General features: G+C 43.0%; 1 protein-coding gene across 1 annotated transcript in view; it reads right to left on the reverse strand.

Moving 5' to 3' along the window:
• CHRDL1 (chordin like 1) overlaps positions 1-21,609 on the reverse strand; it is a 46,050-nt gene that overhangs the window by 18,051 nt on the left and 6,390 nt on the right. The window contains exons 4-5 of the mRNA XM_067548234.1: positions 17,905-17,998; positions 563-708 (exon numbers count right to left, since the gene is read on the reverse strand). Of these exons, the coding sequence (XP_067404335.1) occupies positions 563-708; positions 17,905-17,998 (240 nt within the window). The remainder of the gene's footprint in view (positions 1-562; positions 709-17,904; positions 17,999-21,609) is intronic.

Genomic DNA, 21,609 nt, shown 5'->3' on the forward strand with positions numbered 1-21,609 from the left:
AAGAGGTGGATAGACTGGAACTATTATTTCAGTTTTCAGAGTGGCTCTGGACAGACGCTGGATGGTGACAACTACTGGTCGCTGCAAAAATGGGCTGGATTTGAACTGATGACCTAATGGATTAAAGTTCTATGGGCCACTGTCAGTCCCATGAGCCATTCCGCTTGGGGGAATCTTTACTGAATTCAGAATAATTTTGGCCTCTTTCAGAGAGCCAGAGTTGAACTTTCCATAGTCAGGTTGGTATGCAACTATATATACTTGGAGTAGCAATCTTCTACCTGCCACCTAACTACTTTAAGTGTGTGGAGTGTGGGTTCATGTATAGAGTGTTCACAACAGGGTAGATTTTATCTGCTGTGGTTGGAGTAGGAGGCAGAATGGCATTTACCTGGTGCTGCATATTGGCTCTGAATAGGCTTTTATGTGTCACTGTTTGCTATTGACTTCCAGCCTCCACTGCCAGTGTACTATTGTATGTTAGTTAAGGTTCAGTATGCTAGTCTCCTGGCAAAGCAAACCTAGCAGAGTATACATCAGGGTCAATGAAGTTATTACTTACTGAGCAGCTGCATTGAGCACACTGGTTGGGCTGTCTGTTCTGAAAGAGCCCTTCTGCCACAAACATTTCCCCATGGTGATAGGTGGTTCCATTATATTCACAGGATTTCCCAGTGATTTTACTGCTTATGGAGAAAAGTGAATCCTCTGGAACAAATGAGAAAACATTTCATTAAAAAAATCCTTTACAATTAGCTTAATCCTGGGTGTAGACAACTGGGGATTTTGAAGGGCAAACTTGCATTTATAAATAAAGGAAACACTCAGTTTGGAACATCGTGTTATGCTGTAGCCCTTTAATATCTGCAAGATACTTTCCTATATAAATCTTTTCAGAATTATGATGTCATCAAAGAATGTAGGTTTTTTACCCGAGCATTCAACTAAAAGAGCAATAATTTTAGACTATAGGCAATGGATTTAAACTCTGATATATAGAGCCCTCCATACAAGTGTTTCTTTTGGCATGCTGGCACCATTGCATATTAATAACCTTTGCAACATAGAGGAAATTTAGCAAATGTCCGATAGGAACGTACTGTGTGCACAAAAATCAACATATTAATGTCTGATGTGTTAATGCAGGACCAACTGCTCTGACAAGGGTAGCTGGAAGAGGAGAAGCTATGTTAGCCAAAGCACAGGAGGATTTAGTCTTCCTAAATGTCATGTACTGAGTATCTTTTTAGGAGGTGTGTTTTACTATTTGCATTTCCAATCAGTGAAAGGCCCCAGCTTGCATTTTGTATCAGCTCCCTAACTTGCTCCCTGTGATAATATGAGCAAATGTAAAAGCTAAGAGCAAATGCATGGCTGAAGCATGGTAACTAGAGTCCATGCAACCCTCCAATCTTTCTATTCACTGGTCTTTCAATATGCTCCTGTTTTATGTCCTCGCCATGCTTTATGGTGGACGACATGTACGGTCATGTGCAAACGACTCTTTGTCGGCAATATTCAACACTGCAGGAGCAGAATTGTCATGTGTCCGTATTCTGTCCCCTTGTATTAATATACTTCAGACATGAAAGGTAAATCAGTCTCGGGATTGTCATTCTGAAAGAGAAGAGCCTCTTCCAAAACATGCTGCTGGCAGAGTTCCACTTGGTGGCTCCTGAGCAGCACGTGCTTCTATTTCTACTCTGGAAAAAGTTGTTGCTTCCAGCTACTTGTGCTAACCATCTTGGGCCGGTACAGGAGCATTTACAGTCTCTGGAGCCAAGAAACAATAGATCGTTTTGCACTCCTGTATTTCTCCTTCGATCAACCAAAGACGCTAGGCCTGTAACAGAGAAGCCACAAAGCACACTTCTTCATGTGCCTATGAAAGCCTGTTAGGATTTATGACATAGGGTGAAGTCTTCCTCTCCTTTGAGAGTTTAAGTGGTGTATAGGTCTTGTGCTGACCATACAGGGGAGAATATGACCTTATATTTATGGCTCTGATCATGCAAATGCATTTGCATGTGCTTATCTTTTAGCCTGAGAAGTCCTACTGACTTCAGTGAGACTTTTCAGGTGCTTAAGGTGAAGCGTGGGAATGAGGGTTTGCCGTATCAAACATTGCTATATTGCTATGACTGCAACAAGAGACATAAAACTGAATGTTGGAGACTGTATGTGAGTGTATTTGTTCCTCTACAAAAAACAGCATCTGCCTAGAATTGTAAGGAGGCTTTGTTTATACCGTATGTCTATATATAACTTCTGTCTGTGCAATTTCTCTCTCTCTTTCTCTCCCTTTTCGCCTCCCTCCTCCCCCCATGTGCGATTGCCTTTCTGGAAATAAAACGTGCCTTCTCATTTTTTTTTCTGTGTACTCTTTAAATCATGCCTAATTAGAGAACTTCAGATTCCTTCATGATATCCTATTCTCCTGAAGAACGTGAACTTAGAGTGATCATGGCTAATTTTAGTAAGTGCCAGTTTGTATTTTGGAAGAATTTGGCATTAATGTCGATATCAGCATGTGTTATTCCACACCTCAGTCGAGATGTGTTAGAATTGGATTAGATTAATTAGCTGCAGATATACAGTACTGCGTAGATCCCATATTTGTCAACCCTGTTTCCTATTAAGGATTGCTCTCAAAGCTTCACGTGGCATTTAATGGATAACGCTGGCTAACGTTGTAACAATTAACTGCCTATGGAAAGTACCAAGTAAACCATCTGAGTAAATACTCTTAATGAAATGGGTTCATTCTGAACTCTTCTTTTTCGGTGTCCATAGTACCAGGGCAGGGGAAGTGAAGCATGAGGGCAAAATGTCTTATAGCATCAATGGACAGGAAGTCTCCTTGTTTCCAGGGTTCTAAGGGCATTGTCCTATACTACTGATGTCAATGCACAATGCATGGTTTTGCCTGTGACTTCAGTGGTATAAGTTTCAGTCCCTTACTTAGCAATATTGCCAATATTTTTCTATTGGTAATTGCGTTAGTGTTAGATAATGCCAAGAGGATAAGATGTGTGACCAGGCTTAGCTAGCTAATATGGAAATAAAATTATCTTGTAAGCTGCTTTAAAGGCTGCACCTACCTGTACGACTCTTTTCAGGTTTAGAGATAGGCGACAGAATGCGCTGCCATATCAAAATGTTCTGTAAGCCTCAAATATTTTTTTTAAAAGAGAAAATTCAGACTTCCACCAAAATAAACTTGAGCTCACAAATATAAATGTTCTCCTTCTGCAAACTTTGAATTTCGGTCAGTACTAATCTAGGTGGTATGTTATATACCAACATGCCACATACACTGGGCATGAAATTCTGGCCTATTGAAGTCAAGCAAAACTCCCTTTGACTTCAATGGGGCAAGATTTGACCCTAGATTCTTATCATAACCACAGTATATTCTGTGCAAATGCATGAAAGGAATGGAACCACTGATCTGTGCGAGGGAAGGGCATGCAAGTTTTGCATAAATTCAAATCCAACAACCTGGGTGTGAAAGTTCAGCCTGATTGGATTCATATGACACTGTGAAAACCTAAGGTGAAAAATAAATACAAAGGGTCATCTTCTCCCTTCCACTTACACAAGCAGAGGGAACCTAAGAAAGGCGGAGCTCCTACTCTGTGTGAAAGGATAGGGGACAGTGCATTGGGACCATGTTTGTTTCTGGAATCATGGGTGGAGCAATGGGCAATGGAGCAATAGTATTTAGCTACAGCATGGTCCCTTGCATTGCTTCTGGATTTCCACCAAGAAATCCCATTGGAAATTATTGCTGCTTGAAACAGCCTTAACTCTTGTAGAGTTGTTTCCATGGTAGAAACTGGCCAAAAGCAGATGGGCTCTTTTGGCAACTCCCCAGTAGGACTACTCATGAGTAAGGGCTGCAGGATCCAGGCCCAGAGGTTTGCCCATTGGGTCCTTCTGGGCGGACATGACCTACGTGTAAGAGCGTTAACAAACGATTTGGTATGTAATGGTTTTTAGAGCACTAGCTCACAGATTGGCAGAACAGTCCAAAAATCAGTCCAGTTATGCTGAATCAATCTGTGGTTTAGTCGTTGCTGCTGCAAGTCCAACCTTATGTATCACTACAAGAAAACTAGTTGTCTCTCTGTGATTTACTGTCCTGAACCATTTTAGGCAGCTAAGCCAAATAACTCCGCTTACTCAAAATTGTTCTTTCTCTGTGTTTAGCTTTGAAAACATAAACCCTTCACTGGTCTAATCCTGTGAGGTGCAGGGCACCACAACTTCTAGGGACTTTAATGGAAGTCAGTGTTGCTCAGCATCTCACAGGATCAGGCCCAACATGACTGTCTGGGATTTATTTTTGCATGCAGCTTTTTTACTATGCAGCTATTGGGAATAGTTTTTGCTACCTCTACACCCTTCTGCGCTGCACTGCTCCACCAGGCAGAAGGACATAATGGACCTGACCTGTTGGAATTCCCTCTGCATGTAGCTGGCATACTGACCCTGTGCCAAAGCTCTCCTTCCAGCCCCAAAATAGGGAGTGTGGGCAGAGGAAAGGATGTTTGGCTCTGTACTCTTGCTATTTCCAGCTGATGGAACAGCCTGTTGTTGACCTGGACGGCCATGTGTGGGTTCAAGCTGGCCTGAGGCTGTTCTAATGTACACTATGGCCTGAACTGTTCAGCCAAAGAATCAGAGTACCAAAAAGGTGGCGTGCCACTCTTTTCCCCTTGTACCCTCAGAGTCTGTGCTGCGAGCAGCTTGGCCAAACTTAGGATAGGGCCCTATGCCGGGAAGTCTGAGGCTATGTTTACACTGACGGCGGCAAAATCGCTGCCGTCAGATCGATCTTTCAGGATCGAATGAGCGGTCAGTGAGACCTGCTCAATTGATCCGGAAGTCGACTCAATAAGTCCACCTCCTCAAATAGCGTAGCGCTGAGCAGATGCTTAGCGCAGTGTAAACAGCGCGCAGAAGCAGTCGACCTGAGTTACGCAAAGTATTTTGCGTAGTTTGCGTTACTCCCATTGACTGCCGCCGAATCACGGGGGCAGTGTGAACAAGCCCTTAGTCTCGTAATAGTGTTATTCCAAATAAAGGATATTAAAAACTAACATCCAATCAGAAACCCTCTAATTTCAGACTCTATACCCATCAGTACATGAGCCAATAACCATGAGTCAGAACCAGCCTATTCAATAGCATAGACACATAATGGAAGAATAAATAAGGGCTGAGAATCAGATCCGTACAAATCAAAAACACAGCTGCAGCAGATTTAAAGAGACGAGGATACCATCCTGCAGCAAGAGATTTATGGGGCTTTGTACAAGAGTTGATAGACAAGGTGGGCCTGGTTTTGATCCGGTATATAGGTGTAAATCTGGAGTAACTAGTGCCTTCTTTCCTGAGGTGAGAATCTAGGCCGGAGTGGATCAGTTCTGGCTTTATTTATATTAGAGGCTATTAATGCGCTGTCGCCCTCCCTAGTTCCTAGGGCTTTTTGTTCAACCTAGAATTCTATTTTTAAAAACATCTTAGTCTTTTGGGGGTTTTTTTTTTAAGAGACTCAAATGTTTATATGGGAGATAGATCAAATGAATAATAATAGTATGAGTTTCTATAGTGCCTTTCATTCAAGGTATCAAGGTATTTTACTCAACAGAAGGCTAAATTCTGCTTTCATCTATCCTCTTGCAGACCCAATGAAAACAAGGAGCAATGAAAGCAGCAGAGTTGCAGGAATGTGTCTCAGAGCAGAATTTGTACCTAGGGACCCAATTCATCCGTTGTCTTCTGGCCTCTTTATATCTGCAGGGCTGGTGCAACGTGGCTGTATAGCAGCTGTAAGCTCTCCATCATCCTGGGAATACCCCAGTGCAGGGGGGGCCCATGTCCAGGCACAGAGCCATTTCTCCCAGCAGCACCTCACCTCTGCAGCAGCCCCTGGGTGCAGAACGTCTCTTGTGGTGGTGCCGACCAGAAAGGGTGGATCAGGAGGGGTCATAATCAAGGCAGAGCTGTGCCAGGATGCTGCACCTTTGCAAAGCTTTGTAGGGGCTATCATTAGGCTGAATTGAGGGCTGCCCTAGCCTGCTCCAAGTGCCGAAATAGCCCCTGAATAGGGGAGGCACAAGCTGCCACCTCCTCTCTGTCTTTGCTCTGGCATCTGCAGCAGGTCAGGGATGAAACTGCCCTGAAGAATATACACCCTATTGTTACAGGCATTACTTTTAGGGCCGGCTGCTGCAGTTCTCACACTGATGCCACACTCATGCCTGAGTACAGGTTGTGGAAGACACGCCTCAATTGTCTGGCACCTGCAATCTCACTTCCATGTGCAGAGGGGCAGGAAGTTCCAGTAGAGCTGCCTTCCTTCTTCCAAGCACAGATCCGGATCTCAGTCCAGAAATTCAAGTCTAGGAAGGCACCAGGGGTTTGTAACATCACCCTGAGTTTCTGGGGATAGGTGAGAGCATTGTTGTACCGTGGCTGCATAGGCTTCTCCAGATCATCAGGAAAACTAATATTATCCCTGATGATTGGAAGAAAGGAGTTATTCTGCCTTTGTTCAGAAAGGGCGATAAAGCTGAAGTTAGCAATCATAAAGGAGATACTCTGTTGTCAGTCCCAGAGGAGATACTCTGTTGTCAGTCGCGTGGAAAGTCCTTGCTTCCATGATAATGTCTCGAACCTACGATGCACTTCATGGAAAAGGCCAGGATACTCAATGCAGCTTTAGACCTGATCATTTCACTGTCAACCAGATCTGTACTTTGAGACAGCTTTTGGAGAAGATGGCTGAATTTAATAAGCCGTGTATGGCATTTATTATGACCTTCCTTTGATTCAGTGCACCAATCAATTTTGTGGGATCTGATGAGGTGACCTGGTGTCCCTGGGAAGATAGTGTCATTGACAGAAGAGCTCTATAATGGAATGGAAAGCTGTGTTTGAGTCAATTGCAGATACATGTCATGTTTTCCTATCTCCACTGGGCTCCATTGCATTGTGTTCAATATTGTCATTGATTGGTTGATAGATAAACTTGAGGAGGCAGCTGTTGGTGGCATTGAGCTGACACCATTCTGCTCTGAGATCTCAAATATGCCAATGGCATTGTCTTGTTGCTCAGTTTGGTGAACTGGTGCAGCTGATGGCCAATCTGGTCGGGCAAGAAGCATCATACAGTGATCTGGTTATTAATCCAGATAAAACTAAGTCCCTGGCCATCATCATCAAGCAGCCTCCAATTCCAGATTACAACCGGCTCAATATTAATCTGTGCAGATGGGACATCAAGCAAGTGGCACCTGTTAAATATTTGGGCAGCATCACCGAGTGTGACAGAGGATACTCATAAGATGTGGACAGTTATTTAACAGCAACTGCTGCCATGTTTTAGGGACATCGTGACATCAAGCTTGTCACAGAGGTGTGGTTCTATAGCAACACCATTATATTAAAGTTATTGTATGGAAGTGAAACCTGGGCACTTAGGAAGGCTGAAGAACACCACATTGACATTTTTGATCCATGTGGTCTCTGTCAGTTGCTCCATATTAAGACAAGATCAGAAATGAGGATATTCAAAGCTTAAACCATCAATGGTTTAAACCCCTGATTTGATTTTGGCAGCTCTTTTGATATGGATATGTTAGTAGAATGGAAGTCCAACAAATTCTGAAGCATGCGTACCAAGGAATGGTACACAACCGGCAATTGTTGGTCTCAAAGCTTTGGGGGCAGAATACGATTGCTAGTGATAGACAAACTGAATATCAAACCAGACCACCGTAAGGACCTAGAGAGCTATTTGAATGACACCCAGTGTGCAACGAGGTCATGTCCCTTTGGGATTTACCATGATGATTGTGATGCTAGATTGTAGAACATGGCTCAGAGAAATGATGCAGACACTCTGAGCACTCCGGACTCTGCATTTGCTCAGTTGCATTGGCTGAGCTTTGAGCACCAGCACTATCACTTCTACTCATGCTTAAAGGGGTTTGTGGGAGGGAAAAATACGGCCACATTCTGGCCAGCCCAGCATGCGTGTGTTACACAGGGGTGAGGGGCAGAGGGCACAAGGAGTTCCTCCTGAGGGAGGCAGCGAGACATGGCTCCCAAAGTCCAAGGGAAGTGGGGAACCCTAGCACTGCTGTCAACACTAAGCACTGCAGACTAGGAGTGTCTGGGTCGGCAGAAGCACGGCTATGTCCTTGTTCCACGGTGCACGGACAGGAACTGGCGTTAGGGACAATGCAAGCTGTGCCTTTTCTGCAGGTGGGCTATGGTTGCCACCGGACAACCCCCTTCAGTGCCCGGGGAGGGGTCTTCCGTGCCCATCTCCCACAGTGGCGTGATGCTTCTCACTGCTACTCGCTCAGCTCATGCACCTTTCTACTCTGAAGCTACTACAGCTTTGGGTCTGGATGACTGAACTGAGCCCAAAGAATAAGAAAAAGCACCATCATCTTTCAGTCCAGCATTCTCTCCTGAGCAGTGTTTCATTAGATAAGACTGAGGCTAACCTCATCGGCTAGTGCGAGAGCAAATGTGATCACCACCACGATGTTATAAAGGATAAGTGACACTCATGTTTTATATGACTGCAGAGGTGTTAAAGGGCCGTTCTATCTTGCATGGTCCCTTACCACATCTTCTCGCTACTGATGCTAACCAATCGATTCCACCTTGCATTTAGCTGGGATGCTCAGAGAACCTTCCCCAGACTTGAAGAAGAGCTCTGTGTGGCTCGAAAACTTGTCTCTCTCACCAACAGATGTTGGTCCAATAAAAGATATTATCTCACCCAGCTTGTCACTCATGTTTTATAGTCAGTTTAGCACCAGAACTAAATCCTGCTTCACCCTCCCATGGAATCACAGGAACCAGAGATGGAGAAGATCAGCTGTGTTTTTCTAATGAACACATCTTCTATCTAATGATTTACCTAGTTTAGGTTTAAATAACACTTGTGATACAAGATGTATAGGGGATTTTTACATAGGGTAACAGAGCAAATTGTTTTTTTCTCTCTAAAATCTCCTTTGCTTAATTTCATCTGTTTCCTCCTACTTTTACCCCTTGGTACTATTAGGTTCACAGCATAGACACAGAAGTTGCATAAAAACGACAAATACTCAGGCTGGACGATTGCACTGTAACACTACTCTATTTCTTAGAATTCTAATGCTCCTAGAAGCTTTACTACAGAGACTCATAGCCTGCTAGCAGGACCAGGAAACACCCCATTCTTAAAACGATAGCCTGCAATTCCAACACAGTTCTCAATACACCGCAGGGACCACCCTGCACAAATTTATCTCTCCAAGGCCTGATCCAAAGTCTATTTAACTTAGTGGGTTTGGGATCGAGCCCATAGTCCAACTTTTATTTGTTGCTGAAGAAAGGCCATTTTTTCTGTCAACTTTGGAATCACTTTTTCTATTTTATTCATTAGCATTTGTGGGGGGTGGTGCATATTAACTGCATCCTTTTTCACACAGAGGGCCTTATCCAAAACCAGTGGGGATCTATCCAGTGACTGCAATGGGTTTTGGATCAGTACATAGGGAGACAGCCTTTCCCTGTTGTTCATGAATCACAATCTAATCTTATAAATCTAAAATGTAAATAAAATATAAATGATGTGGTGCAGAGTCTGGGGGTTTTTAAAAGCAATTTGTCCTGCTTTGGAGGAGTGGTTGAGGATAACAAATAAATTTGAATTGAAAAGCTATCCACTATCAAACAGCTGTGTACACAAGTACTAACAAAATCCATATGAGTCGCTCTGAGATGCAGGTGTCAAAGATACTAAATCACAAAACACCTTATGTTAAAGTAGGTTAAACTCAGAAGGAACAAGGCAATTCAAAGATAAGGAAAAAACTTGGTCTTTAATACAACCAGCCCTGAGCATGTGTAAAATCATCCACCTCTTCAAAGGATCAGCAATGCCTTACCAAAGCAGTATGAGTTTTCCTATTGAGCTGAGTTAAGGATGCCTTTTCAATCTAAATACTCAAGGATTTTTTTTAGCTTTCTTGGGTTAAAGTCAGACTCTGTGTTGGTTTAATATATTTTGTGAGGTTTAATTTCCTGTATTTTCTTTTATGGTGGCATTTAAAATAGCCCAACAAAAGTCTGAGGAAACTATTTAAAAAAAAAAAAGCTTTCTATGTAACTACATTTTAGTTCATGCTCTAAGGTTGAACCATTGTATAAATCATTTCCCCAGCCTTCCAGGATAGCAAACTGCATGGAGTCCTGATGCATTTTGAACTGTACTTGCAACACCTTTGAAGCTCTGCCAAATCTGTCTTTTCACCTGAAAAATTCTCAATAAGATATCATGCCAGTTCAAAATACTGAGACATTGCAACCTCCTCATCTGTGTATTCCAATAGTTCCAGAGGGGTAGCTATGTGTATTTCAAGGCATTTCAAGGCATGTTAGCTGATTTTCAAATAGACTTTTTTTTAATGACCAAAAGAAACTGGGTGTGATCATTCCAACTGGTGAAATTAGCTAACAGTGCTAATAAATCTAGTATTATAGGTGAACTGCAAAGCAACACTGAGTATTGAGTTTAACCCTGGGTAGCAGGCAGTACTGGAAACCTCCCGGAAAGCCTGTTCTCATTATGTTTCCAGCTCAGATTTGGGGCATCAAGATGTTCAGATAAACTTACTCTGAGCTTTGGATACTTCCTTGAACAAAACCTTCAGGGATTCTGAGGTTCACGTGTTGCTGGTATGGTAATGAGTAAATGAGCAATACCAGGATAGCTGGTCATTAATTTCGGATACTTTATGACGTTCGGACATGAGTCTTTCATCCTCCATGTCGTTAGTCTATCAGAACAACGCATTTTCCTGACCTCTTGAGACCCTGGCTTTTTCAGATGTCAATTGTGCCATTGGACCTAACTTGTGTGTGTAACTATGCTCCCAATCTTTGTACTGAGCTACCCAGTGAGTGACTTCACTTGCTCTCTGAGCGTGTAAGTGTCCAATTTTTACATGCAGGTATACCAATTGTGCAAATCAGACGTGCACTGGTCTGCACAGTTTGGAGTGCAATAACACCCCCCCCCCAGCCCTATGCCAATTTATTCAAAGCATGAATGTCAGATTAAAATTTAAAAATTCTATGCAAAATATCTGGGCTCAATAGGACAAGTCCTGACCCCAAGAAAGAAGTGGTTGCTGCCTCTCTTTAGCTGAAGTAATGATCAAAACAATTAAAGGGTACTGCGTTGTTTCTCTGTGTTGGGGTGCCCTCTGATTCCATGATTCTCTGCCCTTTTGACCCCAGCCCTACTGTATGCTACAGTAGCCTGGGGAGTGCGCTCACCTCCTGCAACTGGCAATAGTTCCCCAGGTATTTCTGCTAGCTGGAATGTGCTCCAAAGGTAGGAGGTATAGGGACCCCCCACTCGGGGAATCCCCAGTTACAGGCAGTTTCTGCTCCTTTTGCATCCCCTAGAGCAGTGCAAAGGGAGCAGAGAGGGCGAAGAATCTGGCTCATTGCGCTAAAGTCTCATGCAATAGGTATGTGTGCATGCCCAAACTTCTTTTGTCCTCAATGAGCTCTTCTTAAATCTTTTGTCCATTCCCTGGTGTAAAGAAAGGAGAGGTTGAACAAAGACAGCTCTCTGCAGATGTCTAAAAGACTGGTGAACCCAGGAGGATTCCCTGGTAAATTGCTCAGATGCCTGCTAAGTACTATGTGTTGCTTAGAGGTTATACATGGGTTATGATAGTTTGGATGACCAGGTCAGGCAGTAGTATGGAGAGTACGTTAGGTGGTCAGGATTCTGATTGTCAGCTCTGAATGCTGTTCTTGAATGTTTTCTGTTTGGTGTTTCAGCATCTTCAGCTAGTAACTGGTCATTGGTTATGCCAGTCACAAATCTGCCTGAGCACGATCATTGTAACATCCCCAAATTCACAGTCCTGGGCCAAGTGTGCTGCACACACGATGAAAACTTGCATATGGTTTGGTTGGGCTGCTGGCGAACGTCAAGAAAAAGTTTTCCTTTCTCGCAGAACAGAATCTCCCATGTTGAAATACTCGCTGAGGTGCTGCACAGCTGCATCAAAGGAGAACTTGGGCTCTGGGTGTCCATCATAAAGATCAGTGCCATTACAGCCGAAGCCGTTCTGCAGCAAGGGTACCTGAGCAGCATGGGAGAGCTGCAGGGTCTGTAAGTGGTTCAGAAAATTCCAAATAAAGTGTCGCCCGTCAACAGCTGTAGGATGAGCAGGCAGCACGGATTGCAGAATAGAAGCAGTCATCGCCATAACGTTGCGCTGTGAGGCATCCCAGAGCAGCAATCCCAAAACACAAGGCAGTTGAAGCAAGACCCACAGGTAGGTGGTCAATGAGAACATGTAATAGCCAGGAACCAGTTAAGGCAGCAACAGTCTGAACAAAACTGAACAGTCCAAAGGGCAGGGATAAAGTAGCAGGCCCCGAGTAACTGCTCCCACCCAACGCTGTTGACCCACCGACACACAGGAAGTGGAACACTGAGGTCAGGGAGCAGGAAGGGGACACACACACACACACACACACACACACACACGAAGTGCTGCTTGCACAACATGCTCCCCTCTCAGTCTCCACCCCCAGGAAAGCCTCTTTGCAGAGTTCGAGATGGCTGGCAGGTGTCTCTTGGATTTTTTTCTCATCCTGGCCTTCCCCCTCCCTCTCAAAGAATCCCCCTCTGGTGCAGAGCAGGGTAAATTGTTACGAGCCAGCTCAGTTTATGTTGCTGCCCCAGGCATGGCTTGGAAGCCCCTTTTGCTTCGGTGCACAGGCTGATGTTCCATAGGAAGCAGCCCAGCTCCTGAACAAGTCCTGCTGTCTGGTGACTTCTGGAAGCACAGCAAGTGGTTGGCATTCAGCAGGCAAAGGGTCTCCATATAGAAGATTGTAGGTGAGGAACCTCCTGCTTCTTCCAGGGTGGGGGAAGCATTGCAGGCCCCAAGGGGTGAGTCTAAGAAAGGATGTAACTGGGTTGGCTACTTCCTGGGTGTCCCCTTGAACCCTAGGGTTACACTACAGGCAGCCTGCCTCCGTTTTCCTTCTTGTACTGTTCAAATAAAACTTCCCTTCAGGATTTTTCTTGACCAAAATATCCCTCCTTGGGGACTGGGTTTATTAATCTAAAAATGAACTGCACATAAAACTCAAAATCCCTAAACAAAGTCCATTCCTATATCCACACACCACAAGGTTTCTCTTCTCCCTCCCAGGCCTTCCTGCCTGGGGTCTTTCCAAGCTCTTCCCTGCTTACACTGGGTCTCTCCCAGGTGTCCCTGCCTAGGGTAATGACCTTGGTCTCAGAGTCTTCCCTACAGGAGTCTTTCCTCACTTTCTGCAGACTCTGCCACAGCTTTCCCTTCCTTGCAGGCACCTGCTGCCTTTTATAGGGAATTACCTGATTCATCCTAGCTGTGCCTCATTCTGTAACCAGGGATTGGCTAGCCCCATTACAGAAGGCAGATTGTCAAACGCTGAGTGGGACCTTCACTTAGTGAGGTCCCCTTAATAATGAGCCCCCTACTTGTTTGCCACTTGAGCCTTCCATATTTTAAGTCTTCCCTTTGGCCTGATGCAAGAATCTAGAGGACCCTTCCAGTTTCATCTTGTGACGTTTCTATTTCCCTATGCTGGCTGTTCGCCACGTAAGGGAGAATGGGGCCCAATGGCAGGTGGGTGCTGGGCAGTTTTCATTTTGCTCCAGCTATTCAGAATATCTTCCAAACGCCAGGTGAAGTTTCATTTCTTTTGCTTCTCAAAGACTAAATGGCTCAAAGACTAGATGTTAATATGGCCGATGGCTGAATCCTCCTTTGTAGCTGTGGTACATTCTGCTGATTGTGTTGTAAGACACTGCAGACACCAATGAGAAGGCCCTTTATCGATGATATTTTCTACTGAATATGACCACACTGAGTCTAGTTACATGGGGGATATAAGAATTTTTAGTGATAAAGTTCCTTTGGAATTGGGTATATTGTACTCTTCATGTTGGCGAGTTAAACATGAAAAGCTCATTGCTAGAAGGTACAAATTTCAAGTCTAGATCTAAACTGCCACACAGATTGGGGTTGTTTGGTTCTGGGGTTTCAAAAGCAAGCCATGACTTTTGGATCCAAATCCAAATTCCCACAAAGCTCTCGGTGCTTGAATCCAGGTTATTGATTCAGTTCATTTCTTGATAGAGAGGATAGTATACTCTTTGATATGTTGTTCATAAAGAATTTGATATAGAGTATTTTTCTTGTAGTCCACTTGAAATCTTCAAGGAGCTAAGGAGCTGAGATTTATACTGACTACAATTTCATACAGTGCATTGTCAGTCAATAGAGGTACATCTATATGGGATGAACCAACCACTCTTGCACCGACAGTGTCAGCTGGACATCCTTTACAACTGCTTCCTGGTTTTTTTTTCTTTCTTCCTCACCTCTCTATTTAGCACTGACCTTGCTCTCATTAAAGTTAATTAAAACTCCCCTTGACTTCAATAGGATCTAGGTCCTTAATTTGTCTCCCTCTCTGTTTAGATTTCAATGCCCTTCAGGTAAATCATTTATCCTTGAAAGTGATGTCCTAATCCAGTGGCTCTCCACCTTTTTATATTGTGACTCCCTGGGATCTCCATTCTTTCTAACCAGAATATAACTGGTCTCCCTCCTATTTAGCAGTATGGGATGTGCAGGATAGGGGCGGCCTCCAACACCTTTTCATGACCACCAGATTGAGAACCTCTGTTCTAATCCAATGCAACATGCATTGTAATATACACATGCCCCTATATTTATACATAATATGTAAATCAATGGCAGGTGAGAGCTCTCCGCAGTTTGCAGGACTGAATCTTTATATTTAAGTTACAGTCTAATATGAAGACATCTGACTTGCAAGAAACCTGATTCTGTGTCTCCTTGTGTTAGGCTATGTATTTGTATACTACTGCCTCGCATTTTGCTGTTACAGCTATTTCAATATCTGAACAAAATAACTAAATGAGAAAAGAAACAGATTGAATTTGATACATGCTGAAAAATCATAACACCACAGAAGCCTGAACATAAATGTGTTACTAATCATGAAAGTTTCTGGAAGCCTGGTGGGAGGGGGCACAGCAAGCTTAAAAAATGATGGAGCCAGATGGGCTGATTTATATGCCAGCATGTTGGATCACCCAGCAAAACATGCCTGAAGATCAACAACTGGAATATGGAAACCCTATCTAAATAGTGAAGTGTACATTTTTACTCCTATTGTAAATTTGCGACACCTTGTATTCAAATATTAACTTATCAGCTTAAACCTTACTTTGAATGTTCCATATTGGAATGACTCAGGCACATTGCTCAATGTAGAAGATGTATGGTTTATATTTTATATGAGTTACATTTATAAATTTGTTGTGCATAGTAATGTCATGACTGTAGGATACATCTACATGCCTTAAAAACTAGTCAGGGAACTTTGTTTCCATGAATGGTACCATACAGACAGGCCTGCAGACTGAAGTTCTCTAATTATTAACAGAACTGATCTGGATCAAACTGTTGTAGTGCAAGGTTCCCCTATTCCATCCTACAAAAGTACTCCAACCTGATCTGGATGGACAAGCGTTAGGTGTGAGTAAGGAGTTCAGATTCCATGGCCTAGTGTAAGCTAATTCTTTAGTCATGTTAGATTGCCAGCCAGGCTACCAACTGTTCTGATGCTCTTTTAGATAAGGACACCTGTCCTTTGGTACCTGGATACTCATGAACGTGCCAAGACCACAAAAGTTTCCATTGTGTGGCACCAAATGAAAGGTGATCTCAACTTTCTGGAAGATCCATGTCATGTGTAATAACTTCTCTAGAGGGCGAGGGGTGTCACTCCTAGAGAGGAACATAATGTCTAAACACAGCTAAGGAGAAGGACAACTGTCTTTCCATCTCTTGTGGACTTCCAGAATGCTACAGATATTACTTCTGTGCTGACAATGAAAAACACCAGGAACAGGAGAACCAGGAGCCAAGTGTCAGACGCACCTCAGTGCGTGAACAAGTTACTGAAGAAAGAACTAGTTTGAGAACACTAAGTGGCCATGTGATCAGAAACCCACTGAGGTTTAGACATGATCATTATTGACAGAGGTCCAGTAAAAGGCAGAACGATTCCCTCGTCTCCCAAAGGCTTCAGGTTGCCTGCCCTGCCCTTGGTCCTACATATGTGATCTGTGGTATTGTAGTATTCACCTGTCATCGAGTTTTTTTGGTGGATATTCTGTTTTACTTCCATTTGGTTAATAAAAAAGAAAATATTAAAGCAATCACTGGAGTTTACCATCATTGTAGGAAACAACTGTACTACAACCTGCTGCAGCCACTAACAATACAAATAGGTTTTCTCCCCAAGTCTGGATCCTGGAGGTTTAGTATGCCCACGTTGTTGCAGAAAAACAATCAGAAAAATCTCTGTGTGCTTCAACCTAGATCCTAACAACTGGCTCTGGAGTTCTGCCTCCCTAGAGGGTCCTCCCCCTTGGACTACCGGGTAGCTGCTGTTAGTTTCCTGATTTACTCCTGAGTGCCTGCTGTCATTACTCCACATTGTACACCTGGGGAAGCTCTATGTCCGGATTCAACTTTCTGCTTGTGGGTAGTCAGGTAAGGCCTGATGCATGTCCTCATATGGGAGGACCCAAAATCTATATTACACTGTGGAATGTAATCTCACAAGTGAAGTGTTGAAAGCCTTACTGCTTGGGATATAGATGTAGCCAGGACAGAGTCCTGGGAAACTTCCTGGAGGGACCAGCACTGCATTCTGAGCAGAACACATCAGAGGATAGATGTAGCCAAATTAATCATTTGAACTTGTGTGACAGCTGCAATCTTGACTGACACCAGGGATCGAGCAAGGGAGCTTCAGAGGTAAAAGCATGAACTTCTACTGGAGCCATGCTCACTAGCTGAGACTCACATCCTGTGAGACATGTAACAGACACACATGCTGTGTGAATTGGGTACAGAGGGTGAATGTAACACCCTGACCAGTGAGTTATGCTTGCATTGGGACAAGTACTTCAAATGTTCTCCTAGCCCTGCTGAGTAGCAGATTGACTCTCAAGTTCAGAGCCCTCCTCTCTGTATTGCCCTCTGCTCACGTGCTTCCGTAGTGGAACGGTTCTTTCCTCAGACAACGAAACGCTCTCTGGAGAGAGCCAAATAAACATCCTTTCTACAATGATGCATAAATACCCTTTTATACCTGGAAATGAGGGGTGCCCTTAAGAGGCAAGCTTAGGGGAAAAAATCCAGTCAAACCTACCAGCCATTAGGCCATGTTGAGAATGTTATAACAGCCTCCTGAAAGGTCCTGCGTAACCTCCTTCATACAGTAGCTCTTAACAATGAAGTTCTAATAAATGTACAGTCTGCAAGAATTTACAGTGCAGTAACCAATCAGATTTATATAGTTATAAACGTCAACAGCTCTGCTTCTGTAATTTATAGCATTCCTTAATTACAAAGCTATGCTAGAATATTAGATGTAGCACTCTAATTGTATAGTGATATTATACAATTGCACATTGGTCATAGCATTTTTCGAACAACTACTTATTAATGCAGCACAATCTGTAAGCGACTATTATCAAAAATAAATCTTAGCACCTCTGTCATGCTAAGCACTACAAAGAAAGCCCAGAAGAAACCACCATATGAAATACTAATGCTTATTATAATAAAAGGAGTGTATACTGGGGTTTTCTGCATGAATGCTTTCAATCATTTTCCTAGTCATGGAAGTTCCCTACTTACTATAGCCCAGCATAACAAAATACATTTCAGAGAGAATTTTGGTACTGTAAATGTTCATTACCTGGACACCGTGGGCAGCACAGCTGTGGCACATGCACTGGGGTAGGGCAATGTAGGCTTGGACATCTTACTCTGCTGCATAATACGTTCCCATTCTGGGGAAGGAATGTAACAATTAAATGAATGGATTGGGTCGCCTTTACAGTGTTCGGTGCCCTCTATTCTGCATCTCGGTATTATGGTGAAGAATGTTGTTATGGGCCAGATTCTGATCTCAGTTACACCAGTGTAAGCCTGGGGTAACTCCACTGATTCCAGATTTACACAGGCATAACTGAAATTAGAATGTGGAATAAATCCTTAAAGAAAGCACATAAGCTTTCAAATCAAAGGGAGTACCTAAAAATGGGTTATCAACAATTTTCACTTGTTTATTCAAATGTCTTTTGAGCCAAATTATACTTAGAAACTGCTTTTCCAAAGCTAAGGAATAAATGATGAATGATAGGTCTCTGGGGCACCTTCTGCTGAGAATTAATTTGAGAGCACAAGAGATTGTAGAGTCTGTAATTTTTAATTCTTCCACTAACCCTCTGTTCTCATTGTACTGATTCCCCAGTAGGCAAAGAAAATCAGTTGGTAAATAGTTATTTTTCTAAGAAATATGAGCAGCACCTGGGAATATTGTTCATTATTCATAGTTAATGTAATATTCTGTTTGACCATCTCTAGGTTTGATTTATAATTAAAACACAGGGAATATTCAGTCTCCAATGTCTGTAAACCATCTATGTTACACCAGAAAAGACTCTCTGTTTCAGATTTCCATTTCCCATCCATAATTCATACCTCTAATTGAGTTATGAAAGCCATTCATGTCTGTAAACAAAGAAAGACCCTTCAACATGAACATTGATGCTGGGCTATGTTTGTGAATGATTGTAGTTTCTGGTGTAGCTTGGAATAAATTCACTTCATCTTCACATGGGCCAACAGAATACTATGAGACTGGTCCAGCCACTGAGTTTCCACTCAGCTGGACTCCAACATGCATTAGCATGCCTTGATATGATCTACCACCACTATACACAAGCAATCCTTGTCTTCATCATAAGGTGCAATTCCAGTCTCAAAAATAACTCTCCAAGTGGTGTCTTCTGTTTTGAACTTTGTGTCTCACTGATTCCGGATTGGATGTGCTGGGTTTGTGGGGAAAAAAAAGGCCAGTCTTTTTGTTGTAAACTCCTTGGGGCACAGCGACTGTCATTGACTATAAGTCTGGACCGTGCTTTTCAGGATGGGACTCCAGACCAATTGGTTCCGAGGCACTGCTGCAATATAAATGTTACATTCTCTGCTCCATTGGCTTCAGTGGAGTTACGCCCATTTATGTTAGCAAAAAATTTGACCCAAAATGGTAGTTTTTTTAAATTATCAGCCTTGAAAACTCAATCTAAGCTTTGAAAACCTAGCTAGATTCTTTCCTTCTTGTGCATCATTAGCAATAATACATTCTGCAGGCCAAGTTCTATCCTCAGTGATACCATTGCCTTCAGTGGGTTTACACTACTGTAACAAATTAGAATTTAGTAAACAATTCTGTTTATGATAAACAAGGAAGAAGAGAATTCAGCTCCCTCTTCCTTAGCTGTGTTGGCACTGCTAAAAAGTAGTCTGAAGTCTGCAGATCTGACGCTGAAGATGCACAGGGAACAGGAAGATCCCCCGTTTATAGAGTAACTTTTCAGAGTAGAGTAATGATCTGGCAATTTATAAACACTTTCACTTAGCAAAAGCTAATGGTCTCTGTGCAATTCTAACTCCTCCCTTGTGGGAGATAATGAATTATCTTTAGTTACTCTGCTTTACTTTGAACCTGTAAGCTTTTCCTTTCAACAGTCACATGCAATCACAGTAACACATGAAATACCAATTACTACTAATTTACTGCTATAATTTCCCCTTCAAAATGAGAGCCTTCTCACTGTCGGTCAACATTCAAATGGCATTTCTTTGAGCTAAATCTTTGTCTAAGCACGAAGCTGGAGTAAATGGGTAGGCAGTGGGGATGTCCACAGGGAATCCTCCCATTTAGGCTGCAGAGTGGCCATGCTTTCTCTCCACAGCTACTTTTGTACCCTCACAAAAGGAGGGAATTAACTTATGGATCCATATAATCCCAGATCCACTGAAGTGTAGGGCGCCACTTCTGGGCTCTGCTTGGTGCTGCACCTACCAGCTATTTGGCCCTGTCAGGAATGTAACAGCCTCATTCATGAAAGATCCTGGATAGCCTCCTTACAGTGGACATGGTCTTCTGTTCTACTTCCACTCCCCCATATCCCTTTTCACCAGTTCTATTGTTATTCAATTCATATGCATTTGTGGAAAGAAGATTTTCCTCACATGAGTCTTATGATGTATGGGTTTGCATGGATCATGGCAGTTCCCCTTTAACTTTAATACCTATGAGGCCTTCCCCATACACTGTTAGCATTCCACATGCTTTCCTTTTCCTCCAGCTTGTCTAACTTCTTCCTAAAATCATTGATTGATGATTTCTCTTCAGCCGCCTAATGTCTCCAATTAATTTCCCCCAACCCACACAATCGGGCATAACCTTGAAGCAGTTTAGTGAGCATTTTACCATTCACTGATTCAGAAGGAGTTTTAAACATTCATGGAAGGGTCAGCAGAAGTGAATGAAAAAACCTTATAACTTTAACATTCTGGAATGTCACATGTGTTAGTGATTCAACTCGCTGAACCATGGTGGGTTTTGTGTATAGTCATTTTAAAGCATGATAAGGGACAAATTCTGCCCTCTGATATGCCCTCCCCCGACCCCCTAAGTTATCTGTCATATTGCCAAGGGGTCTGTTACTCTGGTAGTTAAACCTTAGTCACCAATTGAAGGGAACTTGATCATGACCAGAAACCTGATAAGTTTAAAAAGAGACTTTCTCCCCTTTTCACTATGCTTCTGTGCAGCAGAGAACAGCCGGAGGAGAAGATGTGCACCACTGCCAAACTTGTGTGCTACTGTTTGTATGTGTGCATGAAAGTGAAGTAGCAGATTCTTCGGTATAAGAGCTGCACAGGGCCCAGTGTTTTATACTTGCAGGGGGGGAAATGGTCAAAAAGAATTTACTGAGCATTAAAGATAACAGGCCAAATGCAACATCTGGCATGTCACATGTGTTAGTGATTCAAATCTCTGAACTAGGGTGGGTTTTGTGTTTAAAATGACTATAAAGCACTCTAAGGGACAAATTCTGCCCTCTGATATACCCCCCCCCCCCAAACTATCTGTCATGTTGCTAAGGGATCTATCGCTGTGGTATCTAAACATCAATCACCAATTGAAGGGAGCCTAATCATGCCCAGAAGGGCTCATGCTTTCATGTCAAAGCCAATTCTCCCTGTTCTTCAACTCCTTTTTTCCTCCTTCATTCTCCCTGTCTTTTCCTGGATTTTTATAAGTTGTGGTATCCCAGCCCAATTCCCCCAGTGCTCCAAGGGAGGAGATTTCTTTTCTGTGGGAATGCCTTACTGAAGAGAGGGGTGTTGTGGTTAGATCTCAACACAATCAAGTCTGGGCTCAGTCTAATCTTCCATCCTGGCAAAATGAAAAGGAACATACGTGCATGCAAGGAGCATATTAGTCAAGGTTTAATGCAAAGAATATGCAAGGTGGATGCCTAGTTAAGGTGTCTCTTGCCTGTTCCATCATTGCAATAGGCATGCATGATCTCTGTATTTTTGC

The sequence above is a fragment of the Emydura macquarii genome, unplaced genomic scaffold (assembly GCF_026122565.2).
Source record: "Emydura macquarii macquarii isolate MOO-44397 ecotype Brisbane River unplaced genomic scaffold, CSIRO-AGI_Emac_v2 contig_1253, whole genome shotgun sequence".
Taxonomy (NCBI): domain Eukaryota; kingdom Metazoa; phylum Chordata; order Testudines; family Chelidae; genus Emydura; species Emydura macquarii.